This window comes from Panulirus ornatus, chromosome 69 (genome assembly GCF_036320965.1).
Source record: "Panulirus ornatus isolate Po-2019 chromosome 69, ASM3632096v1, whole genome shotgun sequence".
NCBI lineage: Eukaryota > Metazoa > Arthropoda > Malacostraca > Decapoda > Palinuridae > Panulirus > Panulirus ornatus.
Window position 1 is genome coordinate 16321937 of NC_092292.1, and position 16485 is coordinate 16338421.

The following is a 16485-nucleotide window of genomic DNA, read 5'->3' on the forward strand; positions in this document are numbered from 1 at the left end:
TCTGCTTAGTCGACAGAAATACATGTCTCACAAAGTCTTCCTTGGGTATTCTGTAATATTAGATAATTTTTTGCGAAATATTTTTTACTCTTGAAAATCCTTATATTGTCTTATGGAATACATCTTTAAACTATTGTTTAGTGCAATTTCAAATGCCGTAGCTGTATGTAAGTATTTCTTTAAGCTTCGTAAATAAACTCCGTTACATTTAAGGTCTTATCATCAGTGTATGTCAGCTTGTATTTATTATTTTTCCTGGTAGAACAATAATACACATGAATCTGGTAGAGCACGAACAGAAAATGTATCGGGAAGGCCTCCCCTGTCGTGCTCTGATGAACATCCGGATTCACTTGTGCGAACACCAGGAACTTCAAGAAATCCATCCGTTGTTAGGGCGGTTGCTAAGGACGCCAGGAGCTTGGACTGTAAGGGTGGATGTTTTCACCCTCTCTAGTATCTCTCCGTCCTTATAGTGTGTGTGTGTCTGTGTGTTGACTGTAGTTACGATATGCTACTCTAGTAAACTAAGTTCATGTGTCTTTATAGTGCTACAAAGCAATGATGAACTATTATAACCCTATATTCTCCTTCTTTGTGGGGGTCATTTCACTCTGAAAAACGAAATCTTGTTCGTTGAACAATCCAGGTCAAGTTGAATCTTGTGAAGTACCCTGCGCGGTCACCAGAGATCCTGGTGTCAATCTTTTCCTTGAGGAAACTGACAACCAGAATCAAGGTACCTATTTCATGAGTTTAATGCACGATTCTCTGGTATATATATATATATCTGTATTGTTAACCCAGGTATACTTGGAGCCAGGATGTACACTTTAAGTTTTTCAGTAGTATCTGCTCATAATTATTCCGTTTTCTCTAATGATTTTGTTTCATGAATTAAGAATTTGATGTCATTTATTTGTAAACAAATGGTTTCCCCTGCTGACCTATAGCCATTAGTATTTATCTCCCTCTTTCTCTTTCTTCACTTCTGACATCAGTCACGAAATCTAATCCTGTTAGTCCATGACACATATATCGTTTCCTACCCATCTCCTTTCCATATGTGCTGTCTGTTTCTCGCATTTGTTTTATATGTACCTCATTTATCTTTCAGTCACTCACTTGTGTCTCTTTCTCTATTCCGTTCGTGTCTCTTGCTTCGATTCTCACCGTTCTTTCGCTTGTCTCTTGTCTTTCTGTGTTCCTTATCACGTCTCTCTCTCTCTCTCTCTCTCTCTCTCTCTCTCTCTCTCTCTCTCTCTCTCTCTCTCTCTCTCTCTCTCTCTCTCTCTCTCGTGTCTGGGCCCTTATCTCTCTGTCTCAGACGTGTGTGTGTGTCTCTGTCCCAGCATGTCCATCAAGCTGGAAGACATGCTGACGGTGGAGAAGCCTCCGCCTCAGGCTCTCGACCTCTTCCGGACGAAGATCAAGACGAAGGAAGACTTCGACAAGGCCTACGAGAAAGTCCCTGAGTACAAGATACGGCCGGAGAAGGTGAGGGGGCAACGGAGAATTGTGGTGAAGGGAAGACCAGGAGGGGAAAAGGAATGGTGAAGAAGGAGTTCTGAGTGTGACTTATCCCAGGAGGTACTGTGTTGGGCGAGGTTGTGACTAGATAAAAAAAAAAAAAATCTCGGGGTTTATACAGTTTTCTTTTTGACCGAGTCATTACGGTTTTCAGGAAAATGAATTAAGATGAATTAAGGATTGTACTCTGCATTGATGATCGGAATATTATCTGGTCTTTTAAAGAAGTGTTATTCATGCTAAAGCTAGTGAATGGTAATCCTCTTCATCAAACCACACACACACACACACACACACACACACACACACACAGCTCAATGGCATAGGCTAGTGTGTGCGTGTATGTGTGTGTGCGTGTGTGTGTGTGTGTGTGTGTGTGTGTGTGTGTGTGTGTGTGTGTATTTACATACATAGGAGTAAAAAGAAAAGCAGTATACATATATACAAGGTTATGAGCCAGAGCAACACGAGTGTAAATCTCTCTTCCCGTAATACACAAATAGTAATCACAAGTACACAACACATTTCAGAAGCATTCTCTCGTAACTTGAAAGGTCACAAAACTCTCTTAAAGAACCGTCTCGTATCTTGTCATGATAGTATTTTGTCTACATATTATACATTATTAAACATAAGGGATGGAAATTCCCTCCACCTCAGCAATTGAGCGTGTGGAACTGTTCATATATATCGCGTGAATGCATTCAAATACTATACCGGATTTCAGGGACAAAGACCATGAATTCGCTATATAAAGTTCCAATGCACATACCTTAATTACGTCATATCTCACTTCCTGACGGGTATAATAGTCAATTCACTGAGATATTCTCACAAAAACAACGTCAGTTATATACATGTTTGAAGTACAGGAATTGGCATGGGCAAGAGAATTCGTAAACAATAAAATATACCTCTTTCGAGACGTGGCATCATGCACGACATTGTTGTGGGAGTGAGGAAGCCACTGATACCGAAATTGATAACGTGATCTGTGCACAAGCACGACGCCTGACTCCCCTGGCGGCCTCACACCGCAGCGTGTGGTACAAAGTCTGTCACACGTCAAGGGTAGGCGAAGGCGACACCGACAGGCACCCAGATGCCTCATAAAAATAACCTGGGAACATTTCTACCGAGATTGGTTGGTTGGAAGTGTCGACTCCCGTCAGTTCAATCAGATATCCATGTTTCTCTCTTGTAAATGGCATCTCTAGTTCACTGAGGAGATACTTAAGAGTGTTTTACTCACCACAATGTCCAATCCGGGTATCATTCCTCCATCCCACATCACATAGCCGTGGTCGTCCTACCTTGGGGGATTGAGTCATGCTGGTCACGCGTGTGTGGGAATCTAATCCCATCCGAGGCTTGTGTGTGTGTGTGTATCCTAGCCTCTGCGCGCGCCAGCCTTCCGTTAACCTTACCCACCACCTTGGTCTACAACCTCCTCGGGAAGGCTGGTTGATTTGTAGTTTTTCGCCTCACCGAAGTGGTTGGGGTGTGTGTGTCTACATTTTATTCACGGTGCCGTTGAAAGGTGATGCATTTATACGAAAGCGTTTTACTTTCCGTTTCCTTGTGGGTTTTTTTTTTACATCGCCTCCCTTATAATCTCGTCCCACTTGTATGATGTCGGCGAGAATTAATGATACCGAATAGGAATTTCCTGTTGTGGTTTTGATCATCGAGATGGTGGCTTATTCTTCATATCTTGTACGTTGAAGGTGATGCTCGACCTCGAAGAGTTTTGCTTCGGTTAGACTCTGGATACACACTTGCAGAGATTGAAACGAAGTTTACGTGATTTCGGTGGTTCATTCCATAGCGTCTGGGGATGCTATACACTTGCCATGCCAGCTCACTTATAATGAGGTACCCTCGATTTATGAGCCGTTAGGAGGTAAAATGTGGCTACATAAGATTGCATTACCTAATGTCACTGGGTACGGAGGGCTTAGAATAAGGTGGATTACATTAATGGTTGGTTATAACCAAGTCCAGAAAACAGGAAATCCTGTAACGATCCAGTTGTGTGATAACTTGACACACATTCGTATTATACATTCGTCAGACATCCTCCATGGGAGGTGAATATTATCATCATGGTGTATAATCATTCATGAATAAGTCAAGGGAGAATGGGTATCAACTATTCATAACATCATTATTACTATTATCATGATCTATCATCACTAGTATTAGTGTTAGTATTATTGTTATTTAACCCATCACCACACAGGAGCAGGGTAGAAATGAGGTGCTATGGGACAGTGTTCTACTGGACTCTACCCTACATCCGCTGATATGGTCTCGTGTCACTGTGTGCTGGACGGGTTCACTGGCTATATATATATATATATATATATATATATATATATATATATATATATATATATATGTGTGTGTGTGTGTGTGTGTGTGTTCCCCTCTGTTCCCCTTCCCAGGTGCGGCCGAGTGACGTAATGGGCGAGGGACCAGGGGGATGGAGACACCCCCAGGGTAGGGTGGAGGAGAACCCCCAGGCTGGCTACGCCGACCCCCTCCCAACCACAATGCGCGGACTCAACATGGACGAGTTCTACGAGGTAAGAAGACGTCAGAGTTCTCTCCTATAAACACTGATAGTGATTTCATGGACTGAATAGGCTGAGCTGGCTGCTTCGTGGGCGTTTTCTCTTATTAAATTCCATTTGGAATATCGCCCGGCATAAAATTGATAAGTAGACACAGATATCTCCCTTATTAAATAGTCTGCATTTTGAATATTGATGGCGTAAAGCTAATAGGCAGTCTTCATATCACAACCACTTCCACTAAATGTCGAATGATGTTCATAGTTTAGCGTTGGTGTGTAAATATTGTCAACACTAAGACTTACGTGACAGTCATGTATACTTAGTCAGCGAGAGATGTCCTTGCGGTTGGACTGGGAAGTAAAATGTTTTGATATTATTATTCTGAGTGGCTGGCTGTCTTAATAAGAATCTGAGAACAGTAAACCATGTGAATTTTTGGTGTAAGCAACAATAATAAACATTTGGACATGATAAATATGATATAATATGATATGATCTAATATGATATAGTATGATATATATATATATATATATATATATATATATATATATATATATATATATATATATATATATATATCATATTAGAACATGAATTGTATTCCTATGGATGTAGCTACATAATGGTGTTACAATGTGTTGCTGTTTATATATCTACTACAAAAAACCACTATCGTCTCTACGCCTACTTATTCACAATGCCCATACAATCACTACCCCCACACCACCACCATGGCCATCACCGTAACAGGTGGACATAGACTGGAGGATGCTGACCACAGCTCGTCCTAAGAACCGGTGCGAGGAGGAGATATTTTCCAGGTGCGGTTACATCTGTTATGGCTTCTCACCCGTATGAGTCCACCCACTCTGTACATGCTACAGTTGTTATGGCTTCTCACCTATGTTAGTCCACCCTCTCTGAACATGCTACAGCTCTTATGGCTTCTCACCTATATTGGCCCACCCTCTGTGTACAGTGTACAACTGTTATGGCTTCTTACCTGTATTAGTCCATCCTCTCTGTACAAGCTACAGTTGTTATGGCTTCTCACCTGCATTGGTCCATCCTCTCTGCACAGGCTACAGCTGTTATGGCTTCTTACCTATATCAGTTGAACCTCTTTGTATAGGTTAAAGCTGTTATGGCTTCTCACCTGTATTAATCCGAACCACTCTCCAAAGGATACAGCTGTTATTGCTTCTCACCTATATCAATCCACCCTTTCTGTACAGACTACAGCTGTTATGGCTTCTTACCTGTACTATTTCACTCTGTACAGGTTACGACTTTTATGGATTCTCGCCCGTATTGGTCTATCCTCTATGAGAGGTACAGTACTTTTGGCTTCTCAGCTGAACAGTCTACAGCTGTTGTGGCTTCTTACCTGTGTTAGTCATCCCTCTCTGTACAGGCTACATCTGTTATAGGCTCTCACCTGTATCAATCCACCCTTTCTGTACATACTGTAGCTTTTATGGATTTTAACTCGTGTTAGTCCACCCTCCCTGCTCAACCTATGTACAGCTGTTATAGCTTCTCGCCTTCATTAATCCACCCTTTCTGCAAGACTACAGCTTTTATGGCTTCATACTTTTGATAGGCTAACCTCCTTGTACAGACTATAGCTGTTATGGCTTCTCACCAGTATCAGCACACCTTCTCTGTACAGGCTATAGGTGTTATGGCTTCTCACCTAAATTAATCCAACCTCTTTATGAAGGTTGCAGCTATTATGACTTTTCACCTGTATTGGATTCTCACCTGTATTAATCCACCCTTTCTGTATAGGTTATAGCTGTTTTGGCTTCTTACCTGTGTAAGTTCACTTTCCGTGTATAGGCTACAGCTATTTTGGCTTTTCACCTGTGTCAGTTCACCCTTTCTGTATAGGCTACAGCTCTTATGGCTTCACAACTGCATTCATCCAAGCTCTCTCTAAAGGTTACTGCTATTATGGCTTCTCACCTGTATTCATTCACCTTCTGTGTACAAACTACATCTATTATGGCTTCTTACCTGTATCAGTTCACCTTCTCACTACAGGGTTCAACTGTTATGGCTTCTCACTTGTATTAATCCACCCTCTCTTTACAGACCATAGCTGTTATGGCTTCTTACTTGTGTTAGTCCACCCTCCTTGTACGTACTACACCTTTCATGGCTTCTCATCTGTATTATTTTGCCTTCTTTGCATAGGCTACAGCTGTTATGGCTTCTTATCTGTGTTAATCTACTTTCCCTGTATGAGATACAGTTGTTCTGGCTTCTCACCTGCATTGGTCAATGCTTTATGTACATACTGCAGCTGTTATGGCTTCTTACCTGTATTTGTCCTTACTCTGTACAGTCTACAGTTGCTATGACTTCTCACCTGTATTGTTGCGCCCTCTCTGTACAGGGTATAGCTATTTTGGCTTCTTACCTGTATTAGTCAACCCTCTACAGTTGTTATGGCTTCTCCCCTGCATTGTTTCATCCTCTCTGCACAGGCCACAGCTGTTACGGCTTCTTACTTGTATTAGTCTAACCTCTATGTATAGGCTACAGCTGCTAAGGCTTCTCACCTGTATTAGTCCCAGCTTTTCTCTATAGGTTACAGCTGTTATTGCTTCTCACCTATATTAATTCACCCTCTCTGTACAGACTACAGCTGATATGGTTTTTCCTGTATTATTCTACCTTTTCTGTGCAGGCCACAGATTTCATGGCTTCTCACCTGTATTAGTCAAGCCTCTCTTTAAAGGTCACAGCTGTTATGGCTTCTTACCTGTATTAGTTCTGCCTCTCTGTACAGACTGCAGTTGTTATGGCATCTTGCTTTTGTTAGTACACCCTACCTGTACAGATTACAGCTGTTATGGCTTCTCACCTGTATCAGTCTAATCTCTCTTCAAAGGTTACAGTTGGTATGGCTTCTTACCTGTATTAATGCACCTTATCTGTACAGACTACAGCTGTTATGGCTTCTCACTGGTATTAATCCATCCTTTTTGCATAGGCTACAGGTGTTTTGGCTTCTTACCTGTGTAAGTTCACTTTGCGTGTACAGGCTACAGCTATTTTTCTTTTCACTTGTATTAGTTCACCCTTCCTGTATAGGATACAGCTCTTATGGCTTCTCAACTGTATTGATCCAACCTCTCTCTAAAGTTTACTGCTATTATGGCTTCTCACCTGCATTCATCCACCCTCTGTGTATAGACTACATCTGTTATGGTTTCTTACCTGTATTAGTTCACCTTTTCACTACAGGGTTCAACTGTTATGGCTTCTCACTTGTATTAATCCACCTTCTCTGTACAGACCATATCTGTTATGGCTTCTTACTTGTGTTAATCCACCCTCCTTCTGCGTACCACAACTTTTATGGCTTCTCATCTGTATTAGTTCACCTTTGTATAGGTTACAGCTGTTCTGGCTTCTCACTTGTATTAGCCCATCCTTTATAAAGATACTGCAGCTGTTATGGCTTCTTACCTGTGTTTGTCCTTACTCTCTGTACAGTCTACAGATGTAATGGCTTCTCATCTGTAATGGTGCACCCTCTCTGTATAGACTAAAGTTGTTTTGGCTTCTTACCTGTATTAGTCAACCCTCTACAGATGTTATGGCTTCTCACCTGCACTGTTCCATCCTCTCTGCACAGGCTACTGCTGTTAAGGCTTCTTTCCTGTATTAGTCCAACCTCTCTGTATAGGCTACATCTGTTATGGCTTCTCACCTGCACTGTTCCATCCTCTCTGCACAGGCTATTGCTGTTAAGGCTTCTTTCCTGTATTAATCCAACCTCTCTGTATAGGCTACAGCTGTTATGGCTTCTCACCTGCACTGTTCCATCCTCTCTGCACAGGCTATTGCTGTTAAGGCTTCTTTCCTGTATTAGTCCAACCTCTCTGTATAGGCTACAGCTGTTATGGCTTCTCACCTGTATTAGTCCCTGCCACTCTCTAAAGGTTACAGCTGTTATTGCTTCTCATCTGTATTAATCCACCTCTCTGTATAGACTACAGTTGTTATGGCTTTTTACTTGTTAGTACATAGTGCATGTACAGAATACAGCGGTTATGGCTTCTTACCTGTATTATTTCACCCTTTCTTTGTAGGCTACAATTGGTTTGGCTTTTTACCTGTTTAAGTCCACTTTCCCAGTATAGGCTACAGCTATTATGGCTTTTTACCTGTATGAGGTCACCCTTTCTGTACAGGATACAGCTGTTATGGCTTCTTGCCTGTGGTGGTCCAAACTTTCTGTATAGACCACAACTATTATGGCTTCTCACTTGTGTTAGTCTACCCTCTCCCTACAGATTACAGTCGTTATCGTTTCTCACCTGTGTCAGGTATTCCCTTTCTTCATGAGTTATAGTTTGTTATAGCTTCTCACCTGTGTTTGTCTATCCTCTCTGTACAGATACAGTTGTTATAGCTTCTCACCAGTGTTAGTCCTTATTTTCTGGAGAGACTACTGCTAATTTGGCTTCTCATCCATCTTGATCCATCCTTTCTATGCAGGCTACAACTGTTATGGCTTTTCACCTGTTTTAATCCGCCCTCTCTGTACAGAGTAAAGCTGTTAAGGCTTCTTACCTGTGTTAGTCCACCCTTTCTGTTCAGGTTTCACCTATCAGTTATGCTTTCTCCTCTGTGTTAGTCCGCTCTGTGTGGCTCACAACTGCTTGGCTTTTCACTTATATTAGTTCAACCTCATATAGAAACTACAGTTGCCCAACCTTTCACCTACCTGGCCACAAATTATTAGGATTCCACCTGTGTTATCCACCTATTCTGGGAAGGCCAATGTTAATTGGGGCTTTCCACCTGTATTGGTCAACCTTCTAAAGGCCAAAACTGTAAAGGATTTCAGCTGTGCTGTTCCACCTGCTTGGAGCACCCCACAACTCATGGGGCTTCTCACCTGTGCTACTCCTTTCTTTTTTTGCACAGACCTTGATAGTAACATATTTCTACCTTTTACAGTCTCCACCCTCAATACATGCCACGGTGGTCAACGCCTTTCACTAATGATCTCTAGTCCTTTTAGTAAGCTTATATCTAGTGACTACTTTTTTTCTTTCTAATACATCTAGTTCCGTTCCTGTTTATCTGTGGATGATTAATTGTATACTTTGGCTTTTTGTAAGGATTAATTTTGCAGAAATAGGGTCTAAGAGCCCTAACCCAGCAGTCTGGCAAAAAGACAGGGACGTTCAATTCCTTTTTCCATCAACATTTTACTATTCATATATTACTCCCCATTGTTCCCTTAAACTACACTTTCGTTCATTTCTTTATCTTTTACCAATGTGAGTTTATCCTCCCTAAACATTCCCTCTTCGATTGTTATGGATTGTATTGTCTGTTCTTCCTCCTGTCTCCACCCTCCACTGTTACCTTTATAGCTTCTCACTTATGTGAGTTCCTCCTTTTTTAATAAACTCTTTTTACTTCTTGATGTGGATTCTCACCTGTGTAGGTCTTCCCTATATACACTCCATTATCGCTTGTTATGCCTTCTCACCAGTGTGAGTCCGCACTGCCCTGTACACACAGCCTTCTTGCTTGTTTTCACTTCTCACCTGTGTTTATCTAACCTCCTCTCTCAACACCCCCTTCTCGCTTTGATAGTTTCTTAACTGTTCTATTTTTTTTTTCTCGACTAAGTGCGCACTTTCTTTTTGCATTTTAGGGTTTCTCATATATGCCATTGAATGCTTTCCTTTATAAAGACTTCTCTGTGTCTGTGAGAGCCTCTCACCGGTATTAAATGACCTTATACATGGATTCGTTTAAGAATAGTCTTGACACACTTCGCTTCAAGCTTACGACTGACATTATTTGCCTCTCCTTAGTACCACATGGTGTACAAGTATTTCTCTATAAGTCATCCGTTTGCTTTTTCCATATTAGTCTCTTATTTTTCTGCCAATGTATTTCACCATCCCAGACAACCTAGAGAGGACTTAACAATCTGTTGCTCTTTGCTTTTCTTTGTGTTGTTTTATACACGCGCTTCCATTCTTCTGTTTAAAGCTTGTCACCTTTGTTAAATTGTTCTTCCCTTCCTACACATTTCTGGATGTTTACCATGGCTTCTTACCTGTATCAATCACTTTATCCTTTCTATACACTTATTCTTCATCTCTTTTTATATATTCTTTCAACTGTTTCTTCCTTCTCTTCTCTTTACTTCTTAATGGTTTACTGTCGTATTTGACCTGAGTTAATTGCTGTTCTCCCTCCTGCAATATCATTTATAATCTATTTTCATTCTCACCTGCGTCTGATTTATCTCTTCCTTTGTTTTGTGCCTTTACTTTCATTTGGTTCTCTTATCCAACGTCACTGCTTTTTCTCCTTTTCTTTTTGTACACTCCTGTATGGCTTGTTATGGCTTTTTATTGTCGCGCATCCTTCAACCTCTTTTCATGTAATTAGTTTCATATTTCGTCTTTATGGTCTTACTTTCACGTTACCCTCGTTGTCCTTCTGCATAAGGTTATGTTCACTGCTATGCTTCACAATTGAATTCGTTGCTTCTCCCTTCCCCAAACCCTTGTTTATTGTTCGAAAGGCCGTGCTCAAATGTCGTAGTTTGTTTTAGCCTTCACAGTGTTAATTGTCTGATATGGCCTATAACTTAGATGCCGTCCCTCCTCTCTACGAAGTTCAATAATGATTTTATGGTTTTTCACCTGTGTTATTCTTTTTATTTTCCTATTATTTTTGTTGGCTCTTTGCCACTCACTCAGTTACTATTCATTCCTCACCTCTGCGAGTTTTTTTTCGTCTACCACCACATATATTTCTCTTACCCTCTTCTTCACCAAAAATTCAGGTTTTTCTGACTTTCTCTTACCGCTTCGAGCGTGCCTCTCTCTCCTTAGCTGCTGAATGCGAGCATGGATAGCCACCATCTCCAAGCTTCTATGTTTGCTCTTCATTTGACAAAGAAGATTCAGGAATAAGGTCGGACAATGATACGTATATTGTCGTACAGACTGTGTTCTGTCATGTTCTGTCCCTTTATCTGCGTCTCGTATTTCGGTGGTATTTTCTTCTGTCTACCTCTTGATTCATCATACTTTAATTCGAAGCTTCATCATAGCTTTGTTTCTATTTTCGATTAATGTTGATATGTCGTGGGAAGCAGTGGAAGAGGAGGTTTATACTGTCCTTGATGGTGTTATGTAGATGTTCCGTGTGTACTTGGTGGGCAGGTATGTGGAGATGGGCCGTCTACAGCTCCAACGGATTAGGGAAGAGGCCGAGAAGCTAGCTGAAGGAAAGGACTGGAGCGGCCGTATCGTCAAGGTGAGTGAGTACCTATACTTAAGAATAGCCATTGTGCACTTCTCTAAATACGAGAGACTATGGAGATCTCTTTGACCCCATACATGGTTATGCGATGGGTTCTGTCTAAGTAACTACAGAGTTCTTTTGGAAATGATAATCTTGGAGTGTCTAAAGACCTCATAGGGTTTCTGGAAAGCTGACAATAAATTTCAACGTCTTAGCAAAACATAATCCCTACAAACGAGCTTCTCCGTTCAAACCAAATATTTCTAAATACAGTCGAAGTGTTCCTTGACTTATTCATAGCATTTAGGGGCACTCAAAAGAGCTCTTGAACTGCCTTAAAGAGGTTTCTGGGGTTAATCAAACATTTTTTTAGGCTTCAGTTATAAAGTTGTACGATCTTCAGTGAGCGGGAGGGATGTACCGCTGCTTAATCATACGTCAGAATGTCTCTGAAGCAAGTGTCAAAGACACTGCAGGTTCACACACTCTCTTTATGGTCAGGTGGTACCTGGGCGTGGTTCGCTACCTGAGACGCGCCTCCCTACTTGCAAGGAGTGTGGCGAAGAACTGTGTGATGGACTCTGTAAGGACTACCTCTACATGAACTACACCAGGATCCAGGTTAGGGGAGACGTGTGATCTGAGAGAGAGAGAGAGAGAGAGAGAGAGAGAGAGAGAGAGAGAGAGAGAGTAGAGAGTAGAGTTTTCTAATCATCATCTTCATTTCTCAGACAGAAGAAAAGAAGGAGGACGATGAATCAGGCCTGGAGGTGGAGGAGCTGGAGACACCTAAGCAGAAGGGGAAAAAGAAGAAAAGGACGAAGAGGAGGAAGAAGAAGAAGAAGAAGGAGGGAGACTATCCCGACGAAGACGCTGACGATGAAGAGGAGTGATGTCGAAAAAAGAAAAACACCCAAGAAGATGGATGATAAAGGCAAAATGAATCCAGAGAAACCAGGTTTAAAATGATAATCGAGAAAGTATGAAAAAAAAGAGAAAGATAAGTAAGACCTGTAAGTTTAAAGATGACATTGAAGAAAACAAACATTCTCCGTTTTATATTTCGACTGCACAAATTCCTGTTTGTATGAAGATCAACAGATTTCTCAACACCGCGAGAAGTCTATTTGCGCCAGACACCATAACAGGCATAGCGGCTAGGTCAAGCAACCAGAAGCCTCCCCCGAGACATGACTGTGCAACCTGATACTTAAATCAACATCTAAGACGACTGTGAACACTCGGGTCACGGCTTAAGAAAATGAATGGCATGCTTGCGATATATTTCAGCATCCGTGTAAAGATATTCAACATAAAATGGGTGTACATTGATAGACAATTGATCACTAAACCATGGACGAGTTCACATCGATCGAGATGTGGAATCTTTCACTCTCTTAGCAGGACAAACTTACTCAAAACTGTTTACATGACACACTTTGCAGTTACCAAGTATAGAGTGTCCACGTAAGGTTCATATGTACCTATTGCTTGCACCGCACGTTCCCTTTTATTCACTGTTGCATATGTTTGGGTTGGAGTGTATTTCTTTTCCGTCATTTGGGCTCCTCTTCAAGGTAACCCATTACTCGCTGGACGATTAATACTTCGAAGATGAATGCCAAAGATCTTTCGCACAACTTCTTTTTGTCCAAGTGGGAGAATACCGTCAACAGTACACATCAGGGTTGAGTGTAACGGGAGCTTAAGCATCTAAGCGATCGCATCCAGCCGCTCAGCTCCTCAGCTCCACACACAATGAATTAGAAGTCGAGAGTCATAGTACGATCGAATGATGCAGTGGTGGTTGTAGGATCAGGTTGCGTCTGGCTCCAGCCGGGTTGTGATTTAATGGGGGAAAGATCGCTCACTCTTTACTACAAGTGGTTTTATGGTCTCATTTACCGAATCAGAATTCAAGAACGCGTTGCCGGAACGGGGGGAGATGATATAGCTATAGTCACAAGCCTTGATATTATTCCATAGCTATTGCATGAGCATTTTACATTTGGCATAGCCATTTGGAATCTGTATGCTATGGGTCAGCAAGGTTATAGGATTTATTTGCAAGCTGTCTACGTTTACCTTAATGAATAGGGATATAAACATACAACCAAAGCGGTAAAGTTACGGGAAAACGTTATCTTTTTTTTTCTCTTATAGAATTGGAACATCTGTTGACAGGATCAAAACTGATGTGTTAGATGAGTCATGTTCACATCTGCGGCGGCCATAGACTTCACCTAGTATCCACACTTGTGGCGATTATATCCGCATTTTTCACGCACACGCACAGCAGTTGGTGGCGCTCCTCTGACATTACAAGCCTTTTTACATTCGACGAGCCTCTCCTGCAATGAAACAAAGCTGCTGACTCAGGCTCGTGTAGATGTACGCATTCTAAGACGAAAATGATAGGTACACTGAGGCACACTGTCTCACTCAAGTAGTCAATAACCGTACGCATTCTGATGATGGGTTAGGAAATGAGCCAGACGTAGCTGGTTTGTCAACCTCACTGAACATCAACCCAAAAATTCTATAGCAACTATAACTACAAACGATACATTAAAGTAACCATTCCACGGAACTTTGTTCCCATGAAGAACCCATTTGATAACTTATAACTTATAACTCTCCAGAAATACAGTGCATGACATTACCAGGAAGGCATGGCTTAGTCTCGCCGTATCAGGCTCGTCAAGGATTCCTTCCAGCAGCCACACAACTTTCTCAGGTACACAACAAGCTCGGGGATGTCTGGTGACTGTGCATTACCTGTGTAAACATGGGTACGGCTGCAGCCTCTCACGGCCCGCTATACTTTCCTTTCCTCTCGTCCATCTGATGATAGTATATATATATATATATATATATATATATATATATATATATATATATATATATATATATATATATATATATATTCTCTTTTCTTGGTATATAGATAAGAGGTATCTAAACAATGTCACGAATATCAGCAAAATAGGCGGATGTATAAGCATATAAACACATACATACACATTAGCCAGTTCTAGATATCATCTATTACATGTCATAAGTAACCGAGTATATTCCTATTTTCATTTCTCTCTGGTATTTCAATATCATCAAAGGATAAGAATCCTTGGAAAACCTACCTTAGATCATTATTGTGGGCAGTGTTCACTCCTCCTTCTGATACATGTATATTCATAACGTAAAAACTTTGCTAAATGTACATGTGATATTTACATTAGCATAGAATTCTGAGAATGATATGTTTCATTTCAGGTTCCAATCTTTGTAGACCATATTATCAATAACACTCCTAAAAGGGATCGCAGAAACACCAACGCGATCCGAAAACAAATGAACATCTATTCTCTCTCTTTACGTATTCGGAAGTACTTTAGATAATTATGATAATAATTAATGGCTTATGGGTTAGCCTGCAGCCAAAGACTGAAGAATACAGAGGAAATTACATTTAACTTTAATTCAGAGATATAAGATGGGTTGCAAATGGGGAAAGGGGGTAAATATGCAATCTTTCCACAAATACAGAGGGGGGAATTTAGGATTCAGTCTTCCAGTCATTGAAGATGATCCTCCTAGGTGGGAGAGAGCTGTTCTTGTGATAATCCGTATGAACTCGAGCGATTTGTTTTGATTCTATTGCCCAACTGCAGCCTGGGGACGAGGGACGTCATGTAGCAGGAGGCGACGGTGGCGAGAATGGGGCAGGAACTTCAATCCTGTACTGTCAGATGTGAAGCAGATGACGCCTGGAATCGGGGTAGTCAGTGAGTTGAGCATGTCCTCAGAGGAGGTGAAAAAGGGACCGAGAATTTGGTTGCCTTTTTCTGTACCTTTTCTGATAGACTCTACCTTGGGATGAATAAGGAGGAAGACCAGGCTGGAGGAAGGAGCATCGGTGATTCATGAGAGGAATCAAACTCGTTCAGATAGTCTTGAGTTCCGGTGCAAGGTGCTCTGGTGTCTTGAGTCGACGAAGACTGTGTGGAGCCGAGAGGTAGATGATTCATTTCATACTAATGTGTTACGTCCGGCGTAATCTGTCATCCGCAATGCCAAACGAGAAGCTCCGTAGACTGAACAACTTTAGAAGGAGTTGAGGGAGATGAGGGGAGCCTAGCGAGACAGTAGGCGAGTGGGACAGGGGGTTAGAAGCGAGGCTGGTGTGCATGACCATGCATGACCGTAGTCATGGTATGGCTGATGGTGGTGCGGATGACATTGCTCCAGTTCCGGAAGTTGGTGAGGCGGAGGTGTGGAGGGAGATGTAACCTGGTAAGCTGTTCGTCAAAGCTGACACCAATAATAGTACTGTGTGGGTATTATTACCCTTCTGTGCGAATGAGGATGGAGCTTTTCTAACCCTCTCGTGTTCACATGAGTGTGTGCCCTGATTCTTGAGTGTGACGAACAAGACCAACATTACTTGAGTAGCTTTATCATGACTTCCAAAGTGGTTGGGGGAACCCCCACGAGTGCACAACTCCCTCCCCACACTGTACAAAAATGTCACTTGCAGTGGGAGGATGTCATGATTTTCTTTCTTTTTTCATGTCGTACCTTCAGCAACACTTTCCAATCACAAGGAAGGAAGCTTACAAACTTACAAGGTTATGGTGAGGTCCAGCTCAGAGCGAGGAAGTGCAGTAGGGCATTTGGATCATGACTATTGCCTTCAAAAATTTTGGGGAAATCACCCAAGAACCAAATATACGGATATACGATCCTTTATATCAGTGTCAAGCAGACTAGAACGACGGTGGACTAGTCAGCATTACAGACCCATCATATCATGGCTCATATCTAACTGTTTATCATCGAAATTCCCTGAAAATTCGGAGACAATGAACCAGAAAGACAAACAACACGCACACACACACACACACACACACACACACACACACACTGGAATATGCTTCCAGATCCACTATTCCCCCTCATTACTATTTGACATCTTGGAGCTACGGTAAGGCCAGTGGGCTGCTTGAACACTGGGGAAGCCAATCACTTCAAGAGAATCTGATCCCCAATGATGAGCTCCAATACCAATACAGT

At 41.7% G+C, this 16485-nt stretch overlaps 1 protein-coding gene across 1 annotated transcript; it reads left to right on the top strand.

The window, feature by feature from the left end:
- Positions 1-435: 435 nt before the first annotated feature.
- On the top strand, positions 436-14674 carry LOC139747583 (uncharacterized). The gene is made up of 7 exons (XM_071660019.1): positions 436-739; positions 1353-1497; positions 3978-4118; positions 4861-4931; positions 11331-11424; positions 11914-12033; positions 12144-14674. The coding sequence occupies exons 2-7, from the start codon at positions 1354-1356 to the stop codon at positions 12303-12305; spliced, it is 732 nt and encodes a 243-aa protein (XP_071516120.1). The 5' UTR covers positions 436-739; position 1353; the 3' UTR covers positions 12306-14674.
- Positions 14675-16485: the final 1811 nt, after the last annotated feature.

Bases quoted from the DNA above. Each gene is read 5' to 3' on its own strand.
- LOC139747583 (XM_071660019.1), top strand. From the start codon at position 1,354: ATGTCCATCAAGCTGGAAGACATGCTGACGGTGGAGAAGCCTCCGCCT. The intron at 11,425-11,913 runs GTGAGTGAGTAC...CTTTATGGTCAG, and splicing joins GGAGCGGCCGTATCGTCAAG to GTGGTACCTGGGCGTGGTTC. The intron at 12,034-12,143 runs GTTAGGGGAGAC...TTCATTTCTCAG, and splicing joins TGAACTACACCAGGATCCAG to ACAGAAGAAAAGAAGGAGGA.